At 39.8% G+C, this 21989-nt stretch overlaps 1 protein-coding gene across 1 annotated transcript in view; it reads left to right on the forward strand.

Annotated features, from left to right (window-relative positions):
- TG (thyroglobulin) overlaps positions 1-21989 on the forward strand; it is a 167032-nt gene that overhangs the window by 131242 nt on the left and 13801 nt on the right. The window contains exons 38-40 of the mRNA XM_089517988.1: positions 11102-11266; positions 12729-12896; positions 17482-17663. Of these exons, the coding sequence (XP_089374114.1) occupies positions 11102-11266; positions 12729-12896; positions 17482-17663 (515 nt within the window). The remainder of the gene's footprint in view (positions 1-11101; positions 11267-12728; positions 12897-17481; positions 17664-21989) is intronic.

The raw sequence follows: 21989 nt of genomic DNA on the forward strand, positions 1-21989 counted from the left end.
CGTGGATGTAAGCAGAATGAACCACAAAGTCATCCTGTGCAGATGTCCCCTGCCTCTGTGTGATGATTTCTGTGTGGCTTTTGTTTGTTGGTGGTATTACAGTATTTATAGCATTTGTAGTCTGTCCTCCCATTTGAGATCTTAGAGTAGCCTGGGATATCATGCTGTGCCATGACATGAAGCCATAAGCCAGCCTGGGACTCTACTGTGGGCAGTAGACAGGAGAGTCAGCAGACATGATCAATGCTGAGTATGGTTCAGGGAAATGCCAAGGCCTTACAAATTTTCAGCACATTCACTGCCAAGCCAGGGGGAAAACATTGGGTCATTTTGGTAGAGAGAGTCACCCTGTTCTTTGTTGGTCCTTCCATGACAACTGATGGCTCACATTGTTACCGGTGTGCAGAATATACTCTGGATTTTAACCTGAACTTTAATGGGGCTATCCATAGTGCTATACTTACTATGGGGATAGGACTGAATACCTTGGTTGGCTCTCTTAAAGGACTGGGGCAGAACCCACTCAAAGTTTGATGGATTCTTTTTGCTTGTTATCCACGTTGCAGTAGGGAATTTTGAGTCAATATTTCCAAATGTGAGGTTACTAGAGCAAAAAGTGGGGACTATCTGTAACTCATCCGGAAGCAGTGGTAGGTGCCTCAAAATGGGACAGAGTGGTTTTGATTGCTTTTCCAGTTGCAGCACCCAGTTTCATGTGGAAGAGTTGAAATCTCAAATGGGGGAGGGGAGTCCTAGAAGCCAAGAAAATAGCTTAACCTCCAACATTCCAGTGAATAAAACCAAAACACGTCAATCAACATCAGAGTGTGGTCAAGATGAAGAAGAGCACACAGGCTGGAAAGAGGTTGTAGCAGTTTGCTTTTATTCACCAGGAAGGGCAAAATTCTGCTCTTTCTCTGCTCTCCCCCCCCCCCCCCCCCATTGAGTTTATTAAGTGTAACCTACTATTGCAGTTTGAACTCAGTTTGCAGCAACTGAAGCAAGGGGCTGGACAGACCACCCCAAAGAGGTGGTGGGACACTGCCCCTTTCCTAGCTGGATCGGGGCTGTGACAACCTCATGCTGCAGCCCCAATCTGGCCTTTTGAGGCACGAAAAGGAGCCGTAAAAAGCAGTTCCTTTTTGCGCCCCCTCCAGGGCACCATAACCACAGCAGCATGGCTGTATGGCACCCCTCCAGCACTGTGTCATCTGGCATCTGGCACACGACATCAGGGTGCCCTGGAGGGGTGGCAGAGTCGGCCGTGTGTCGTTGCAGTATAATGCCCCGACTCTGCCCCCAGGCCAGCCTTTCAGGCTGGTCTGGACAGGGCCTGAGTTTGTAGCAACTGAAGTAAGTTGATGATAAAGGGGGAAAGTGGGGGTAGGACAGAGAAATTGGAACATTTTAAAAGCAACTGGATAAGTGGATCAACAGAGGATTAACTGAGACTGCCAAATCAGGACAGCTGGAAGGTATGAAATATTGGTTCAGGTTACTTTTTGGTGGAAGTCACTGAATCAGGATTCCTCAGCCAAAGTACCCTGGAACCATAGAGTTCCACAAGAAGTCACTAGGTTTTCTGGGAGATATCAGAATGGAAAAAGATAAGCTTTTTGAACAGTAATCATTTTTATACAGGGGCTCCTTGACAGCTTAAAGTTATTTCCAAATTTCCTCTAGAATAAAAAGGTTGACAGAGGTTGCTCTGAATGCTATAAGCCACTATTTGTTTGTTTGTTTGTTTGTTTGTTTATGGTATTTATACCCCACACTTCAGCCCTAAAGGCTCTCTATGTAATAATATCCACACTTCCCCTAATTTGTTTGTTGTTGTCCCAACATTGACAAGAGAGGGCATGGCAGAAACCAGTATGGAAACCCCCTCCACCATTTATTGAGACTATGGCCCCATAATGGCAAAAAACAAACAAAAACAAACTTCTAAAAAGTTACAGTGGAACCACAAGAAGTGAGGCAATCTTTTATTAATTAATTGTGTACAGTGAATACTGTAGAAATAATGCAATTTGACACCACTTTAAGTACTGTAGGTCCATCCCATCGAATCCTGGAATTTGTAGTTTTATAAGATCTTTAGCCTTCTCTGCCAAAGAGTGCTGTTGCTTCACAAAACTATAAATCCCATGATTCTGTAGAATGGAATAATGGCAGTTAAAGACATGCCAAACTGCATCATTATGTCTACAGTGTAGATGCACCCTAAATGTAATATAAGTAATGCATTTCGGTAGAGTAGGAAAATTACATGTTTACCCATGATGGCATCAGTTGTAATGGACATCAGCCACCACAGAATTTCTGCCTTTGTTTATGGGAAAGGGAACTCAATACAAGTAACCTGTTTTGGGCATCTAGCTTCTTTCAAAACTCTGGTACATCCTTCTGTGAAAAACATAATAGGGAAAAACCACTTACTGCACATGATTTTGATCTCTTTTTGTTTTAAAAAGTTTTTTTGTTTTGAAAGACATTTCTTACTCTGGGTTGTTCCAGTGAAAGAAAAACAGTTTTGGGGGGCAAAAGGACATCATGCAGCTGATGGGAAGTGACAGGAGAGTATGTAAGAAAGAAAATATTGGAAACCGCTTTGATCGTCCACGGAAAAGTGGTATACAAATAAAGCTTCTTCTTCTTCTTCTTCTTCTTCTTATTATTATTATTATTTTTAGAAAATGACTCTGGCTGTGTCGGGAAGTCTTGTAGAAAAAACTGTGTTAAGTACACAGCAAAATCCAAGCATAGCTACTTCATCTTTTTGGTCATTTCCTCCACAAATGATGGTTCATGACACTATGTGTGTGACTGCATAATTTGTTAATTCGGGCTTCTGAATGTTGAAACCAGAGGCAAAAGTTCATTATGAGGCCAGTGGCCCAGAATTGCTTAACTTGAGTGGAGCAACAAATTTTCAAGAGGGTAGAAGTGATGTTCGTTCTTCCTTCCTTCCTTCCTTTTTTGTCAATAGGAGGAGGTAAAGCCATTTCCCAACTACCATAGCAGATCATCTTCTCTGCAGCACTTTCTGTCTCTCCGTAACTTACAAATACACATCTGCACACCAGAGATGGACATAATACTTGCATATGTTAACCTCAATGAGAAAGGGTGTCTTAACACATTATGGCCTAAACACTGGATGGTCCAGCATAGCACAGTAGTTCTGCTTGTGGAACTATGCTCCAGTGTACCAACTCCCAAACCTACCATAAAGTCACTGATCCTTCTCCCAGCTACCCTTTTCCTGGTGAGTACACAGGGGGTTGGAGATTTAACTGGCCATGTCCCTTGAGTAAGACACAAAATGGTTACGCACTCTGCCACTGTCCTCCAGAGGTCTTAATCAATAGTGTTATTATTTCACATCTGGCTACAGGGATGTAGCCAGATATTTTTCTAATCTCTCACTGACCTGACTAAGAATGGAATGGCCACAATGGCGACTGCAGTGGCTCTGTGCTGGTCCAGAGGGCCTTTGCTTAGTGCAGAGAGATGAAGGGAATACCAAACTCTTCATCAACCAAGAAGAAACATATGCAGTCCTAAGGTTGTGTATACCACTAATAGTGTGCCAGCCTCAGACACCCCAGTTGGTATCCTGTTGGGAAGTTTTTTGTTGTTAACTGTCCTCGAGTCGATTTTGACCCATGGCAACCCTGTGGATGAGACATCTTCAAGACTGTCCTCCACTGCTTTGCTTAGGTCTTGCAAACCCAAACTCCTGACCTCCCTAATAGAGTCCATCCATCTAGCATGTGGCCTTCCTCTCTTTCTGCTTCCCTCCACCTTTCCTAGCATTATTGTTTTTTCCAGTGAGTTGTGCCTTCTCATGACATGTCCAAAGTATGACAGCCTCAGTTTTGTCATCTTGGCTTCCAGGGAAATTTCTGGCTTGATCTGCTCTAGGACCCATTGGCCATCCACAGGATCCTCAGCACTCTTCTCCAGCATCACATCTCAAATGAATTTATTTTCTTCCTATCTTCTCTCTTAACTGTCCAGCTCTCACACCCATTCATGGTAATATGAAAAACAATGGCTTGTACGATTCTAACTTTTGTGGTCCGTTGTATATCTTTGCATTTTAGACTCTTTCCTAGTACTTTCATAGCCACCCTCCCCATTCTTAATCTTCTTCTGATTTCCTGACTGCAGTTCCCGTTTCTATCAATGTTTGGCCTCAGGTATGAGAACTCTTTTACTACTAGTTTTAATTTATCTAGAATCTCCGTTGCCCTTATTTTTGTTATCTTTCTGTTCAACAGTAGTTCTGCCTTGTATTCTCAGGAGGGCAGAAAAGACATAGCTATGCTGTCAGAATCATTTGCAAGCAAAGCAGGCAGCATGTGCAACTTGCTCCAATGCACAATTTGTAATGGGAAACTTGGTTGTGGAATGGAACATCTTGTGAGGTGCCCTGCTGTGCATCATTGCAATTCACTACTGTGTTGTGTATCATGTCAGTGATGTAGCAACTATTATTACTAATAATAATAATAATAATAATAATATTTATTTATAAAGCGCTGTAAATTTACACAGCGCTGTACATACAATCTTTTAATTAGGCGGTTCCTTGCCCTCAGGCTTACAACCTAAAAAGACACAACACAAAAGGAGAAGGGAGTGGTGGCGGGGAATGGGATCAGGTCCAGCAGTTCTTCTCTACCTCCGAGGCCTGGATCAGGGGAGATGGACTGGAGGGAGGGCTTGGCTTCTTAATGGATGGGTAAACTTCTTCCAGGGAGGCCTGTAGGAGCTAGCCTGCCCCTCTAGTAGGATAATACATATAAAATACATAGCAATACAGGAAATGATTCAATAAAACAGGCAGTAATCATAGCCTCCAATGCAGCACTTTGGCCCCCATTTAGAAGAATTAAGTACCCTGTGATATTTCTCATATTTTGGCACTTTTTTTTTTTTGCAAAACTATCATTATCCCCAAAAAGTTTGTATGGGGAGAAGGAAAATTATATAGAAATCATTTTTGAGCAAAATAACATATATTGTTTTTGCACATTTTCTCCCTAAAAGACCCAATATTATGTGCATTTTCCCTCATCAAGCAACATCCTGAAATGCAAAAATTATAAAGAAATGTAGAAAACTCTCAAGATCTCACTTAGTAAGAAGAAGACTTTTGAAATCATTCTTGTGAGAGCAAAATAAATAAAGGTTTACACCTCTAGCACACACATGCCGTCTTTCATTTCTACACACCAGCAGTTGTATGAACTTAAGTAAAGTTTGTGATTATTTTAATTCAAACATTACATTTTTGGACTGCAGATCCCAGAATCTCCCATCCAGTATGTTTACTGTTTGAATAATTTTCAGCATAGCATAAAAAAGGAGGAAGAGGGAGGGGAAGTGTGACAGCACCCTTAAGACTAGTTGCTTTTTATTTTCACATGGATATAAACTACTTCTTTGGATGCAGTACATCTGAATAAGTGCACTTCTTTCCATAAAAGTTCATGCAAAATTTAAAACCAGTTAGTCTTAAAGGTGTTGCCATGTTTCGTTTTCTTTCTTCTTTTGCTACTCCTTCCTTCCTTCTTTTTATGTTGGAATTTTAAAGGAAACTTTGGACAATCACTTATCAGGCACTCTCAGGCTTTGGAGATTGGAGTAGATCTAGATGACTCTGTGGTTACCTTCTTTCTTTTTATTCTGCAAGAGACTAACTCAGCTATTTCTTTAAAAAAAATCCAGTGAAGGAGAGGCTACCACCTTCTGAGGTTGTGGAACAGAAGACTGGCCACCTTACCCACCAAGGCACCTCTTACCATCACATTCTTTCTAATATTTAGTTGAAATCTCCTTCCTTGTCATTTGAATCTATTGGTTTGCACCCTACCTTCTTAGCCATACAAAACTAGGTTGGTCCATTTGCCTTATGACATTCTTACAAGTATTTAAAGATGCTTTTCATATAATCAATCTTCAGTTCTCCAGGCCAAACATACTCTTCACCTACAGTCATTCCACACAGGGCTTCCAAACATGTTTCTCATTTTGGCTGTCCTGCTCAAGATGTGTTTGTGCTTGATTTTTCAAAAGATTTTGTTGTTTGATATTGAATTATTTTTAAAACTTTTTTAAATGCACGGCATCTGGAAACTTTGCATGGGGTTAGCAACAAGTTGCCCTGAGCCAAAACTGACTTATTAAGAAATCACATTTGAACCCTCCAGTTATAAAAGAAGAGACAAAATGGACTTGGTGTTCTACAAGAAAAAGCTTTCTCCTTGTGCAAAAACCTTCACTTCAGGCATTTTCCAATGTGTGTTCTCACGTGGCTGATCTGGAGGTCATCAGAAGAACAAGAAGGGAGGAAACGCTAATAAACGGATGTGGATTTATTTATTAATTTTAAAAAAGAGAACTAGCACATGTTTGTTATTAAGTCTTTAGCTACTTTCTAGTCGGAGCTCCACCAAGGACAAGGAAAGAATATTACGCCCTTTAATAAAACAGTATTTTCTGTTGTTTCAAACATATTTTCAGGGATTAGCAAACGTAACTGATGCTATACAGCCTAAAGCACATTTTTAAAAAACAGAGCACAAAAAATTCTGCATACATACATTATTTTTTAAAAAAATAATGAAGAAATGGCTGTAATATAGAAACAAGCAGAATACGTTAAAAAGAAAACAACAGCAGACGCTGGACAGCGTAAGTGTTAACTATGCAATGTGTAACTGACTCATTGCTTCCAAGCTTTGCCAGGTAGGGCCAACATAATCCTGTATCAAGTGAATTTAGTAGCACACATGAGAAAGGATGTGATTTCAGTTAATTTTGAAAGAATTTGCTAAAGCGCACAAGTCATTTCTTCAGGACAAAAGTAAGTTGTAGCTTTAGAAACATGAATCCAGGAATAAATAAAACTGATTTTTCCCCCTCATGACTGAAACTTTCATCCCCAGTGCAAAATAACGTTGGCGTGGTGTTCAACCCTCCATTTGACTCTTCTAGTTGACATGTGGATTGTTATGCACTCAGAGCAGTTTGATACCATTTTAACTACGATGGTTCCATCTGATAGCATCCTGGGATTTGTGGCATAAAAAGGTACTTAAAATTCATTTCTGGAGGATTGTAGCAAACTCCCCTAGACTACAACACTAGAGCTTCCAGGCAGAGAATGCTAACTACAAATCCCGGGATTCCATAGGATGGAGCCATAAAAATTAAATGGGTGTGAAAATAGCTGTGTAGCACAGAAACCAGCATCATCCACCACCGTTGTGTTGCCAGGTTTTCAAAATAATAATAAGATACAGTCAAGATGACATGCAGGGTTGACAATATAGAAATACTGTAACTGTTAATAAGTTCATGCTCTACTTAAACAACAAATGAAAGTATTGATTTCAGTTAACTTAGCTATATATTTCTCTGTGAAATTAACATATTGTACTTTTTCATAGATTACATGGAGCATGCATTTCTGTATTTATGAAGGGCCCATATCCCAAAATACAGGAGTTATTTATTTATTTATTTAAAATTGGTATCCTGTTCAATCAATATAGGAGGAAAAGCTTTCCAACCTTCAAACAGGGGATATCCCTTATAAAAAGGGACACTTGCCAGACCTTTAAGGGGTAAGCTTTTTGATCCTTCAGTAAGTGTGTGTGTGTGTGTGTGTGTGTGTTTACTTGCAAGTGGTCTGTCAACTTATGGAAACCCTATGAATTTCCTAAACCCAGCATGGTGTAGTGGTTTGAGTGTTGGACTACAACTCTGGAGAACAGGGTTTAATTCTCAGCTTGGCTACAAAACCCACTGGGTGACCCTGGGCACATCACATACTCTCAGCCTCAGGGGAAGGTCATAGCAAACCTCCTCTGAACAACTCTTGAGAAGAAAACCCCATTATAGGTTTACCTTAGGGTCACCATAAGTTGAAATGACTTTCAGGCACACAGCAGCAACAACATGAATTTCATAGGTTTTCCTTCAGCAAGGAATACTCAGGAGGAAAATTTGTCATTGCCTACAGCACCTGGTATTTCTTGGATGTCCTCATTCCAAGTACCAACCAATCCTGATCCTGCTTAGCATCCAATATCAGATGAGATATGATGGCCCTTGGGGTATTTCAGCCTGGTGGAACATCCCTTATAACAAGGGATTCCTGACAAAGCTATTTCTCTGGGATGATGTCTCTCCATGCCACGTGAGAGAATCACATGGAGATCCGTACCAGGAGAAGTAAGTAGGGCACCATATGGAGTCAGCTTTCAATGCCTTCATGTGATGAAATGGGGTGTGAGCCAGGCAAGCTCAGCTTTCTCTGGATAGCACCCATTAACTTTAAATGAATCAGGAACCCATAGAGCTCTGCTTTGTTTTCCAGATTCTTAAAATAGTTTACTTTTAAGGCAGACAGTTAAAGGGCAAAATCTTTGGGCAGCAGAAAACTAAGTGGCCCAGTGGGAGTCATAGACATCTGGTGAAAGCACAGGATTGAGTCAACATCTCTTTCTCATTATATTTGGAGTGTAATGACACCCACATTCAGGGGGGGGGGGGGAGTGCTGTACCAAACGGTTCTTGAGACCGTTCCTGACAGTAATGGAGCAGAAAGGGCAGGCAGTGGATAAACCCCAACATTTGCTTCCCCTTCACACATGACAAGGTATATCTTTTTTTTCCCCCGGCACTGTGATTTGTTTTTTTATTTATTTGGGAGAACTGAAAGTGTGATTGGATTTGTGGATGATGACTTTCCATGCCTGCTGCACTGAGTGACTCACAGAGCAAAGGCATCCAACCAAAAGGCTTAGACACAGTTTGCATTAAAATACAATTTATGTCAAATGCCAAAAAGTTACAGTTCCATTTTATGCCCATATATGTACTCTAGAACAAATACTTGTACAATTAATTCACACAAAGTTGTGTTAATTAAAGTTCCCAGTGGGTTCATTTTCATGTAGTGAATGTTTTCCGATTAAAGTAAGCCATAGCCCTGTGCAGATTTTTTAATTTTATTTTGGATGTCTTATCTTGTTATTCTTTTTAAAAAGAAAGACGTAGTAATTTCAACAACTCTTGAGTGTTAACCAGTGTTCCAAATTCAGAATGACTCATTTGTGAAACCTTGCCTTTCTATTCTAGGTCAGATGGTACCTGATTATTTTCTACTCTCTCCATCTCAAGGAAATGTCTCTTTGCAATTACTGAATAGTATCTTTTTCAATATGTAGATACCATATTTAAAAGAATTGCAATGTCATTCCTCTGAGTGCATAGTTTAAAATGTGTTCTATAACTGTGGTTCTCAAACTTTGGTCTTCCAGATGTTTGGGACTTTGATTCCCATAATTCATGTGGATTGACCAAACTGGGTAGACTTCTGGGAACTGAAATCTAAAACATATGGAACCACTGTCCTACAGGAGTCATGACCTATGATTTCACGAACTAGGGAGGCATTCTGGTTAAAAATGTTGTTAGAACTGATGCAAGAGAAGGCACACCACAAGATGAATCAAAAGAGCATGTTCTGTTGTACAGATTCACCTTCATGGGAAATGTGAGTAGCACACAACTATATCCCTTCCCAGGGCATTCTAGATTGGCCAGAGAAAGGATTAGAATAAGGAGATTGACATATAGAGCTGTCTCTAATAGTGGCATGTCTCTAACAATAATATGGAAATGCTGATAGACAGATTTAATGAAAAATGGTCAAGAACTTCAGATTATAGAATGACAACCTTGAAGAAAGAAAATCAACATAGAGTCTGAAAATGAAGACTCTTGTTTTGGAAGGGAGTGAACAGAAGAAATAATTAAGTTGAGAACATAAGCTAGAGCAGTATAGAATATGAAATAGAAGTAAAAGTGAAAAAAGGATGGAGAAATATTCAGATTTTAGAGATTATGAAGTTTTGTGGGGGGATATGGTGTAAGATAATGTGAAGTATTGTCTTGTGGATATTTAAATGCTTGTTTAGTAGTGGAGTTTCCATCCTCGGAGGTCATTAAGCAGAGGCTGGATGGCCACCTGTCAAGGATGCTTTGATTGAGAGTTCCTGCATGGCAGAATGGGGTTGGACTGGATGCGGTCTCTTCCAACTCTACGATTCTATGATTCTATGATTCTGTGTGTTGAACCTGTAATAAAAATTGTTTTTTTTTTTAAAGGAAATGTTAACTGATTAAAATAGTGTAGTTGACCAAGTCTTGTTATGGGCTAGGCAATCCAAATAGGTGACACACATATTGTATTAGTTGCTGGTGAGTTTCTGGACCTACTATAAATTAAAGTGCTGTTCTTATCTGGATCTCCTTGACAGTGGTTCCATATATGTGGAACCTTAAACAATACTCCTCCGGCTTCAGAAAAGTCAGTTCCTCTACCTAACAGTTTTAACCAGACACTTTATTACATTTGCTACATTTTAATCTCTATGTCACACACAACCAAGAGGGATTCAAGCATAGTTATGACAGAGCTGTGAATAATGCTCAACACTTAAAGTGGATTTGCTCTACGCATTGTTTGATACTACTTTAATTGCCATGGGTCCATCTTGCAGAATCTTGAGATGTTTAGTTTAGTCAGTTTATTTAATGTTCAGTGCACTAGAGCTCAAGTAATGTGGCCCTCATCTTTAGTTCTCTAGATATTATATTGTGAATTTTGGCTCCCATAATCCATGACCATCAAACAAGATGGCTGAAACTTTTGAGAGATGAAGTCCAAAACAAACTCTGGAGAACAAGTTTATGCACTGCCTTGAATGACAGAACTTGAGTTTTGTAGCAGCCCTAGTATACTAGAACTCTAGCAGAGAATTCTAAGTACCTCACTAAAGTACAAATCCTAGGTATTTCATAGGATGGATCCATTCTGTGAAGCTGCTACAAATGCATGGGTCATATATATTTTCACTCTCTGTGTTCAGTTGCTTCATGTGCTAGACTGCTGTGAGTAATACATTGATCCTTCCAGGATTTTAATTTTTTTTTTCTTTTGCTTTTGAAATATGCTCTAGGGAGGCACGTGGATTGACAATATATTTGATTTGGGTATCTGTTTTCTCCCTTTTAGGGAGGATCTGCGTTCTCTCCCATGTCAGTGATCAGTGAAGAGAAAGCACGGGCGCAGGCTGCTGTTTTGGCTCGTGAACTTGGCTGCCCTTCAGACAGCAGTGAAGAAACTCTATCCTGCCTCCACCAGTTGCCTGCAAAAGCTCTCAATGATGCACAAACAAGGGTGGACCTCTTTCTTCTTTTTTGGTGGCATAGTTAAAATGGGTTGGTTTTTCAGGGGCCACCATAGTGGGTAGAAAGAAAATGTTATCCTGGGTCTTAGTAGAAACTAGAAATCTTCTGCTTGTTGTTTTTTTTTTTAAATTACCATCTAGTCAGTGTGTGCATGTGTATTTGAGGCTGCAATGCCCAGAATTCCCCAGCCAGTGTGAATATGAGGTGCTGTTGTCAAAAAAGTAACTTTTCCAGGCTCTGGTGTGTGCCTAAAAGAGTGAGCAATATCCTTTTATGTTGGCAGCTACTGATCTTTCTTTTAGTAGAAAAGCAACATATAAGTATTTTCAAATAATTAAGAGAAAAATATATCAAGTTAAAGCAACAATCATGCACAAAATCATAATGCAAGTGTGCACAGCAACACTCTAATGTATAAAGTAGACTGGAGCTCTGTTGCAGAGAATTCAAAATACCCACCTATATAAAACCCCAGGACTATGTAGACTGAAGTCATAACTTGAAGGGCTATCAAACTCTTAGTAATGTAGATATACTCTGATGTTTATTTATTTATTTATTCATTCATTTATTTAATATTCTTCTTTTTTCCTGAATGGAATTGTAAGGCCTCATTGGTTGCTTGTTCCAACTAGAGTAGGCCTGAATCAATGGAGCTTACATAAATGTTAAAATATCATATTCCCATTGATTCGGTGCATCTGCTTTCACTGTGACTTAACCACTTAGGGAGTGCTAGTTCACTGATAAGCACTATAGAAATGTACTTGCTATTGCTATTATGACTAACAATTGAAATTAGTTTTTAGTTTCTTATTTTGTATGGATCAAATATTGTTATTGAATGCAGAGAACCAGTATAAGTTAGAAAGGGAACAGGATAGAATTAAATTGATCTAATCAGTAAGCCCACCATTAATGGACTAACTGGTAACATCAGTCTTTAAGAATCCAATTTGCCTTAACGGTCAAACTACAACAGTCCATTTGGGCTACTGTTGTGTGTTTGAAGGCAGCATTGCATGGCTCAGAGGTAGACAGTATAGGCGATCAGGTATGAAAGGAACAAATGGCCTCTACCCCTAAGCTGCAACAGAGTGAAAAGATGTCTCACACCTTGATCAGGCAACAATGATTGGAGCTGCAGATGTCTTACTGATGAACGGTTAGTAGGAACCCCAGTGGCTATGGGTTGGTGATAGCCTTGGAATGCACTAGTAAATACTAGCCATCAATGCACAAGGACAGTGATGTGAGAACCACTTCCTGAGTTGTCTGTCTTCATAAAATACCTTTCAGTAATATTATGAAGGTCTCCTTTCTGTTAGCTGCAGGAACTGCTCAGTGCCAGTGGCCACTAACCATTCTCTGCCTCATTTCATTGGCCACCATTGCCTCGATGTCTTTCCTCTTCTTCCCCAGCACTGATTGTCTCTTGATTCCCATTGCAGCTCCTAGCTATAAGTGGGCCTTTTCAGTATTGGGGTCCAGTCGTGGATGGGTCCTACCTCCAAGGGTCTCTGGCAGTAGCTCTGCAGCGTCCACAATCTTTGAAAGTTGACCTGCTCATTGGAAGTGCTCAACAAGATGGCCTGATCAGCCGAGCAAAGGCTATAAAGGTAAGTAGAAAAAAATAGCTGTAAAGCAGATTTAGAACCATAGTTGCTATGATGGAAACAGGCTAAGAAAAGAAAGAATGGATCTTTCTTCTGCTGATACAAAACTATACACTAGGGAGAAGCAATATGCCTTTCTTGGATGGTTCCTTGTCTGCATTGTTGGTTGCTGCTAGCAAACAAATTCAGAGAACAACATGGTTAAATCAGATTTTCTTATGAGGAGTAGATGATAATGATCATGATGATGATATGGGATTGATATGGGACAGAGCTTAGTAAGTTACTTCTTGGACTACAACTCCCAGTATCACCTAGCAAGCAGGGGTCTCTGGGACATGTACTCCCCAAACAATTTTCCAACTTTGTTCCAAAAGAACTATCAAGATACCACTACATACACTTTTTGTGTGGCTTTTAGCTTGAGTTTCAGTCCATATAGGCCAGGGTTTTTTAACCAGGATTTCCTGGAGAACTAAGATTCCAAAAGGAGCTGCAGGGGGTTCTGTGAGATGTCCTGATTGGAAAAGTAAAACATTTTTTAGCTGTAGATATAGTAAATTTTATGCAGGAGTTCACTGAGACCTGAAAATTATTTCAATGATTTCTCTAGGGTAAAAAGGTTAAGACAGGCTGGTATACATTTTCAGGCCAGAAAATTTAACTCAGGTCCAAAATACATTGCAGAAATAATCCAGTTTCAGATCACTTTAACTGCCCAGGCACAATCCTGTGGTTCTGGGAATTGTAGTTTTGTGAGACATTATCCTTCTTTGTCAAAGAGCTCTGGTGCTAGAATAAACTACAGTTCCCAGGATTCCCTAGCATTGAGCCAGGGCAGTTAAAGTGGTCTCAAACTAGATTATTTCTGCACTGTGTTTTGGGCCTCTGTTCCTGCAGGATCCTGGGCTCCCAAACCTGAACTCACAGACTCAGAAAGTGTCACGTGGAGGGAGCTCTGTGGTATCATTTTCACCATTGGTTCCCAAATGTAGACCTCCCAAAATGTTGCTGGCCAAGAACTCCCAGAATGAAACATTGGCCCTATTATTTGGGTTACACGTGCTGAAAACCACCAACATCTGTAGAACTAAATTTGAAAACTACTGGTTTATATGGGTGCTAAGGTGGAATCCACATAGTTTAAATTAAGAATCCTGGACTTCTCTCTAACTTACCTAATTCTCTTTGTGTGACGATGTTTTTCTTCCCAGATGTAGGATGGCCACTTGTCCTGCTTTACAGAGGAGAATCCTCTATTAGAAAGTGACCTCTTTTTGAAAAGCTGTCTAGTTCAAGTCTCGTTGAATGATAAAGAACCTAGAAGGGCTTGTAGGACCCTTGAAGTTGCCCATCAACTAGTCCCACTTGCTCAACAGACTATGGTGAAATGGGTAGAACTTGGAAAATTTACTTTTCTGGCCTACAAATACCAGAATACCTTAGACAGCATGTGTAGTGCTGGCTATGCTGGCTGGAGGATTCTAGGAGCTGTGGTCAAAAAATAACTTTTCCAAGCACAGTTCAGGTTAATACACTGATGTAGCCTGATGTCTCTCAAGTGTCTCAAACATTCATATCATATTAATGTTCTTAAAATGATATTTTGAAGCTCTGTTTATATTCCTGCACAAAATAGAGGGTATTTTCTATTTAAATAAAATGTAGTATTTACAAGTGTTCTGCCAATTAAATTCCTCTTTTGCCATCTCTTTGTGAAATATGTTTTTACTAGCACACACACATAAATCAAAATACAAACAAAAAGAAAACAGATTTTAACATTACAAAATATAAAGTGTCCCCCCTCCCCCATCATATTACTTTATATAAAATATATGTCAAAAACTATCTGTATCTTAAATGATGTCTTTCCTCTTTCTGGCGAAGCATACATGGCTAGCCTATATGAAAAAAAGCATTCCACCATGTGAGAGCTAATCTGCCATTTAAAGTGTGGATTTAAAGTGCAAACACATTTACCATGTAGATCTGCCAAATGTGAAATCTAGGCCTAGGTGCACACAGTAATTTTGAGTGCAGAAACAGCGGTATCAGTTTGAACTGAATCAAGCCAATGATAAGAAATGAAGGTGGTTTATTATTAGATGTCAGTTTCTCTGGAATTATTTGGAAAGAGATGATTCAGAGCAGCTTTCTGAGCCAGTAACACATCTACTGCCAAGAAAGCACTGCAGAGGGAATGCTCAGCTTACCAGTTTTTCAAATACTGATTCAATCCAGTTTGGAGGTAGAAGGCACCTACCCATTGCAATAAATAAGCTTTACCTTCTGTTTTTGAAGATATTTTTATCTTAAAGGTTTTTTTTAAAACAGCAAGGAAGAAAAAGCCCTCCCCAAAACTCTTGGCTCTGCTGAGAATGTGGGGTGGATGGTTGACAGCTTTCATTGTTGCTGGCTGGATTTCTGATTCATATATTGTACTATGTGTGTCTAGAGAGCTTAACCTGAGCTCATGTAGTATATTTCAATCATTGAAACTTCCGACAACCTCATTATTACTCTCTGGCGAACTGTGACAAACTTTAGACCAGTACCCTCCAAATTTCTGGATTTGTCAGGGACCGCCTCAATCGATCCTCTGTCGTCTCACTTTTCAAGTTGCTTTTTAAATGTTCCACTTTGTCTCCTCTTCTCCCACTTTCCCCTTTTGTTCTTAGCTTACTTTAATGCTGCAAACTGAATTGAAAGTGTAAACATACTTTGTATTTAACTTAGTGCAGGGAGAGGAAAAGAGGGGATCAAATGTTGCCGTTCCCAGTAGGTTCAGGCCAAAGCAAACTGCTGGATCCCTCTCCTAGCTTATGTCTTCTTCATTTATAACTTTTGCTCTCTGATGTGGTTTGGTCCTAGCTATCATTTGTTGGACACTGTGAGACTATGGCCTCTTCTAGATTGCTCTAAAGAAGCATGTGTTCTCATAATACAGCACCTTGGGGTTTGCTAGGTTTTGTTGGTTGTTGTCAGCTCCATGTCGATTTGGTCCATTCTTTTGAGGCACTGTTTGTAACAATTTCTTGGATCTGCACTAGGGCACTTACAAAGGTTTTTAAAAGACTGAATTATGGTTTGCTGATATGACAGTAGAGTATGAAGGGCACATTTTGTCCTGGTTGCATGACAAGCAACAACTAATGAAATGCAGAAATGCTTTCTACTACACAAAAAATCAAGGTAGATGAGCCTTCTCCAATTTTTACTCTGGCAACTTTCCTGGCATCAGTAGGAAATGGCCATGGGAATGAAGGTGACCAGGAGAAAAAGAGGAGAGAATAGGGGAGAGAAAAGGGAGAAAAAGGAAGATGGAGGATGAGATGAATGAGTGTGAGTTCTTGTTGCTGTTGTTGTTGCTGTTGTTGTGTGCCTTCAAGTTATTTTTTACTTATGGCAACTCTAAGGTGAACCTATCATGGGGTATTCTTGGCAAGATTTCTTTAGAGAAGGTTTTCCATTTCCTCTCCCTGAGGCTGAGAGCATGTGACTTACCCAAGGTCACCCAATAGGTTTATGGTTGAGCTGGGAACTGAACCCTTCTCAGCAGGGTTCAACCTTTCCCTCATAGTCCAATACTCAAACCAGTGAAAAAGATAGAGATTAATGAATAAGATACTTTTACTGTCTTTTGGATGTGTTTTAATTATCTTAATCTTTTAATTGGATTATTTCTGGGACCCAAGGTGGCTCAGAAAAAGAAGCCATTAAAGCTTGACAACAAAACATGAAAGCAATTAAAATCATAACATTAAAACAGCATAAAATATTTTAACAGCATACAAAAGGTAAAGGTAGAATAAAAATAAAGCACACATCCCAATAAGGAGCATCTCTGTGAATAATTTCACATTAAAAACCTGCCAATGAAAGGAGAACAGGGAAGGAGCCAGGCTAGCCTTCCATGGAAGAGAATGGCAGACGGTGGGAGCAGCCACTGAGAAAGCTCTCTCTCACTTCCTCACCAACTGAGCCTGTGATGGTGGTGGGACCGAAAGAAAGCCCTCCTAGCAGATCTTAAGATTTAATAGATTTAACTTTTTATTAGCTATATTTTATTTCAACTTACATTGTATGCCATTTTATGTCCCACATTGGGAGAAAAGTGGGATATAAATTAAACAAAACAGACTAAACTTGGGTTTTCTCTTAGAAAATGCCATTGGGTGGTGGTGGGGGGAATAATATAATTCGCAGATTGCATGCATCCCTTCTCCCACTTATCTGGACCCCCAAAAGAGCCCCCCTACACCCCCAACATTTTTTTGGCAAAAAGGAAAAATGCTATTCCTGGACCATAAGAGCCAAACTTCCTTTAAAATGAGGTTCAGGGTTCTTGTGCCTTGATTTCCAAAGGGGGTAGTGCAAAATTAGCCTCTGGACCTTGAGGGTTCATCCACTCCAATGTAAAGTATGAAAAGGCTATCTGGATTACAGCTTCTCTTAGCCTTGGGTTTGGGAAAAAGTGGGTAATACATAAAGTGAAGAAGAAGATGTAGTCATAGAAGTAGTATGGTAGGTCTTACCCAGTGTTTGGAATCTTGGTAGATAATGATCCATTTACTTCCCTAACTAGCGATATGAAGAGACCCAAGGCCGTGGCGACAGCAAAACAGCCTTCTACCAGGCTCTCCAAAACTCTTTAGGGGGAGAAGATACCAACCTCATTGTGCAGGATGCAGCCACATGGTTTTATTCCCTGGAGCACTCATCCACTGAATATGCCTCATTCTCCAGAGCTTTGGAAAATGCCACTCGGTAAGGCAAACATTTATGTTATTCTGGATGGTAAACTCATCTCTCTCACTCTCTGTATGTTTGTGTGTACGTGTTAAATATACACCCTTGCCCTCTTCCACAGTCCATTTTGTCTTCCTGCTCCAATTTTTAAAATAATTATGTATAACAACAACAACAACAACAACAATGATAATGTTTATTTATTTCCACCAAAGGGTGGAATGCCAGACATATACAATCAAGAACAAAACAATAAAACGCAAAACTACAATATACTAAAATAATATACTAATATAATAATGGGCTAAAAAATAAAGTCTTCATCCCCATGCTTTCCTTTCCTTTCCTTTTTCTATCCCAGTCTCAGCAGTTATTTAACATGCAGTACCTACTAAGTACACCCAGTCCTCAGTGATTCCCTCACCTTTTCCCATTTTTTAAATCTTGAGGGATTTTTTTCTAAAAAAAAAAAGCACGACATCTCCAACTATCTGTATTCCCCAAATCCTGCTGATATCTCTTCTTTATGTGTAAATGGTGCCATATTGGCTACATAAGCATCTGGGCTTGGAGAGTGAGTTTGCTGCTAGTATGTAGCAGGGATGAGAATTGTGCGGCCCTTCCCATGTTGCTGGACTGCAACTCCAATCACACTTGATCAGCATCGCCCATGGTGAGGGATGTTAGGATTCGCTTTCACACAACATCTGGAAGGCTACATGAATCCTATCTCTGGTTCATAGGATGTCTGGATTCTGTAGTTGGTATGCTTACCTTTATTACTCTCTTTCAGTATATACAAACAGGTATCAAAATGTGGTCATGGAATGTGGGACACCTGTTGTCCAAACTCGTTTTCACTGTTCCACCAATGGATGAGCCACTGGTCTGGTTCCCTGCAGACATATTTCCGATGGGACATTTACCTCTTTTCCACACCAAAATGAGTCTTGACTGAGAAACTATGAATTCACTAGTGGCCTTGTTTCATTTTCCTTTGCCTGTGAATTTTGCTTGGTTTCCTAACAAAATTTCAGAATGATGCAAAATCACTCTGGCTGCATCCACACTGCAGAAATAATCCATCTTGACACCACTTTAACTGCCATGGCTCAATGGCCTGGTATGTTTCACAGTTCAAGGACTCCTCTTTTTATTTACTTAACTTTGGAAATGTAATTTTTTTAACTACCATTTTCAGAATCTTCCCCCCAAGTCAACATAACCACTGGTAATGATGGCTAGCTAGAGGATTCTGGGGCTTGAGATTCAAAAAAAGTAAAACCTTTCTATTCTTTTTGCTATGCGCATGTGAAATGTGAAAACATATAGAGGAGCAGAGAAACTGGTGAGACTGAAACTTAGAGTGGTTTAAGTTATGGATCAGGTTATTATAAGCTTTTAAAAAGTCTGAGTGGTTGTATTGTAACCCTCCTATACTGTAACTTGTGGTTTAAGAGTATTTCTTCCATTTTATTTAGCTGCTCCTATTTGTAGTTTTATAGGTTTAAATTTAGACAGTTCACCATATGTTTCTTTGATAAGAAACCAACTTGTATCTGGTTGGCTCCTCTTCTGTCTTTGCAGTTATTTTTCCTCTCTCTCCATGCAGAAAAGCATCTTGAATACTGACAATCCTTACTAGACATGTTAGAAATTCCAAACCTGTGTGCAGCTGAATTGTCTAGTTTTTCATTCTAGCAGCCTGCTCTTGTGTGTGTTCAAGTCTTTTCTGAAGCTAAGACAGTGACTTGCTCAAGGTCATGGTTTCCATGACTGAGCAGGGATTTGAATCTTGATCCTCCACAGCCCTAGTGCAACACTCAAACCATTACATCACATTTGTTCCTCATAGCCTTGCCTTCCATTTTCATAATTTATGATGTTATTAACTTACTTGCTAGTCTTGCTCTACCTCCAGCAAATAAGTTAACATTGTAAATACGCCCATGGTTAAATATCTGCTGAGGATTCTAGAAGACAGATGAGTAACTAGGATGAAAATGCAAATACAAACATCAACTATATATTAAGGTGGATGAAACACTAGAAAAAATGCTGAGACAGATTAGAAATCTCAGGCACTGTTCTCCAAAACCCTGCCTTTCTCTTGGCAGCAACAACAGTGGTGAATGAATTTCACCAAGCTCAGAAAAAAATTTGTAGCAGTAATATGGATCAGCATTGCTTCATCATTGGTCTAAATCTGCTAAATCCCAACATGTGTCATCTGCTGCTGAAAGCAATATTTTACTAATAGAATTCCAGGCACTGGTCCCTTCAACTCAGTACTATTTAATCTTTATGCTGCTCTATATATTACCAAACTGCAGTACTCATCATGCCTCCCTAAAATATACAAATTGTAGCAAACTGCTGCTTTACCTGGACACTCAGGACCAAAACCTGAGTTCTGACAGCCTTACTCCTGGAGATCTAGTTTACAGAGGCTGCATCTGCACTGCAGACATAATGCACTTTGACATTGCTTTAACTTCCATTGGTCAATGCTATGTAGTTCTGGGATTTGTAGTTGTGTGAGATATTTAGCATTCTTTATCAGATTGCTCTGGTGGCACAATAAACTACAGTTCCCAGGATACCATAGGATGGAGCCATGGCAGTTAAAACAGTGTCAAACTGCATTATTCTGCAGTGCAGATGTAGCTTTAGTAATTTTCTTATTTCCCTCCCCATTGTTGGAACATCACTATTCATTATCTGTTTTGCTCTGCTCTACTCTTTATTCTCTTTCTGGAAAACAGGATAGATTAAATGTCCCTTATCCTGTCTCTTTAGGTAAAGTAGAAACAATAATCCACTCATTTTGCCTTAATATGGGAACAAACTCTGTCCTCCAAAATCCTTGATACTCGGTCTGTATATGAGGTTTTCCTTTTCCACTGAAGAGCCCTCCTCATTTTGCTTTAGGCAGAATTTGACACACAAATGCCACTGTGTACATGGAATTTTTATTTTGTGTGATCTCTGAATTGCAGCCAATGTACATTAACTCTTTCTCCTATTACAGCTCTCCACTCTGAGTGTAGTCCAGTGGATGGTAAAGTACAATTGATAATCCACTGAAAGAAATTGGATTATGTCGTGTTGCGTCAAAGCCAGCGTGTTTAGAGAAATGCATATGAAAATATGAAATAATATGAAAATTTTGTTGTTCGTCTCCTTAAAAGGGAATTACAGCACATATCCTCTCTCAGTCATTTGCTCCCTCTACAGTCAACAGAAACTGCTCAAGACTACAACTTCCATGACTTTCTAATATTTCTCAGAAGGTCTTCAAGTCTCAAATCATCGGCATTCTTAAAAAACACTATCCTGATTCATGTCAGAGCAGGGAGGGAACATTAGTTTTTGTTTTGTTTTGTTTTTTAAATGAAAATAGCTTCATGCAATTGCTGATTAACACAGGGCAGTCAGTCAGTTAACCCTGTGGTTTTGTGGTCTTGCTAAATGTGAACTTTTTGAGCCTAAAATAATTTCTTGGTAATTCATGGGGGTAGGGTAAAGAACTGTATGTGGTGGCTTGAAAAAACAAAACCATTTTCTTTTCTTTTCAAAAATAGCAGAGCACTTTATCCCAACTTTACAAAAGAAAACTTTAACCCATCAATCAAGGTGACATACTAAAGTTGAGACTAGAGAACAACCTCCTCCCAGCCTGAATCGATCCAGATGTGTTGAATCATAGTCCCCATTGTCAGCAACTCATCTGAGCCATATAGCCAATGCTGGCATACAGCAGAGTATGACTGGCAAATTCAGAAACGTGGTTCACAACTCCCAGTTGAGATAACAGCAGCTGGATGTCTTCCAGGAACTGAAGAATGCAGAGGCTTCGGGAACTCTCCAGCAAACGCTGACTCCGGCTCCTGCTGATAAACGACCAGACAAGCCGAGTCTCCCAAAGTGCTATCTTTATTTACAGTGCTACAAATCACCAACGCTATATTACAGATCACACACGAATACCAACTCTCCTACTACAACCCACAAGCAATCACTGGAAGCTCCTGAATTTATATAGCCTTTAGACCATGTGGTCTCCCAAACTCAGTCACTTCCTGTCCCACAGTGTAAAGTGTCCTACTGTGCAATACAGACAGATGTTTCATCATCCAGGCATAGGTGCACACAGGCACCAGGGTGTCCTTAAGCCTATGAGCTTCAGCTGTGCTTGATCAGCCTTGTCCTTCTCAGTGCTAGATGCTCATGGTCAGACACACACACATCTAGGCATTTCCAGTGTGCTAACTTTAACCCCTGACACCCATCCACCCCATAACATTTGCACATGATGAGAGTTATAGTCTAGCTTATCTCGAG

Source organism: Sceloporus occidentalis, unplaced genomic scaffold (assembly GCF_023333645.1).
Source record: "Sceloporus occidentalis isolate IW3139 unplaced genomic scaffold, rSceOcc1.0.p SCAF_3, whole genome shotgun sequence".
Taxonomy (NCBI): Eukaryota; Metazoa; Chordata; class Lepidosauria; order Squamata; family Phrynosomatidae; genus Sceloporus; species Sceloporus occidentalis.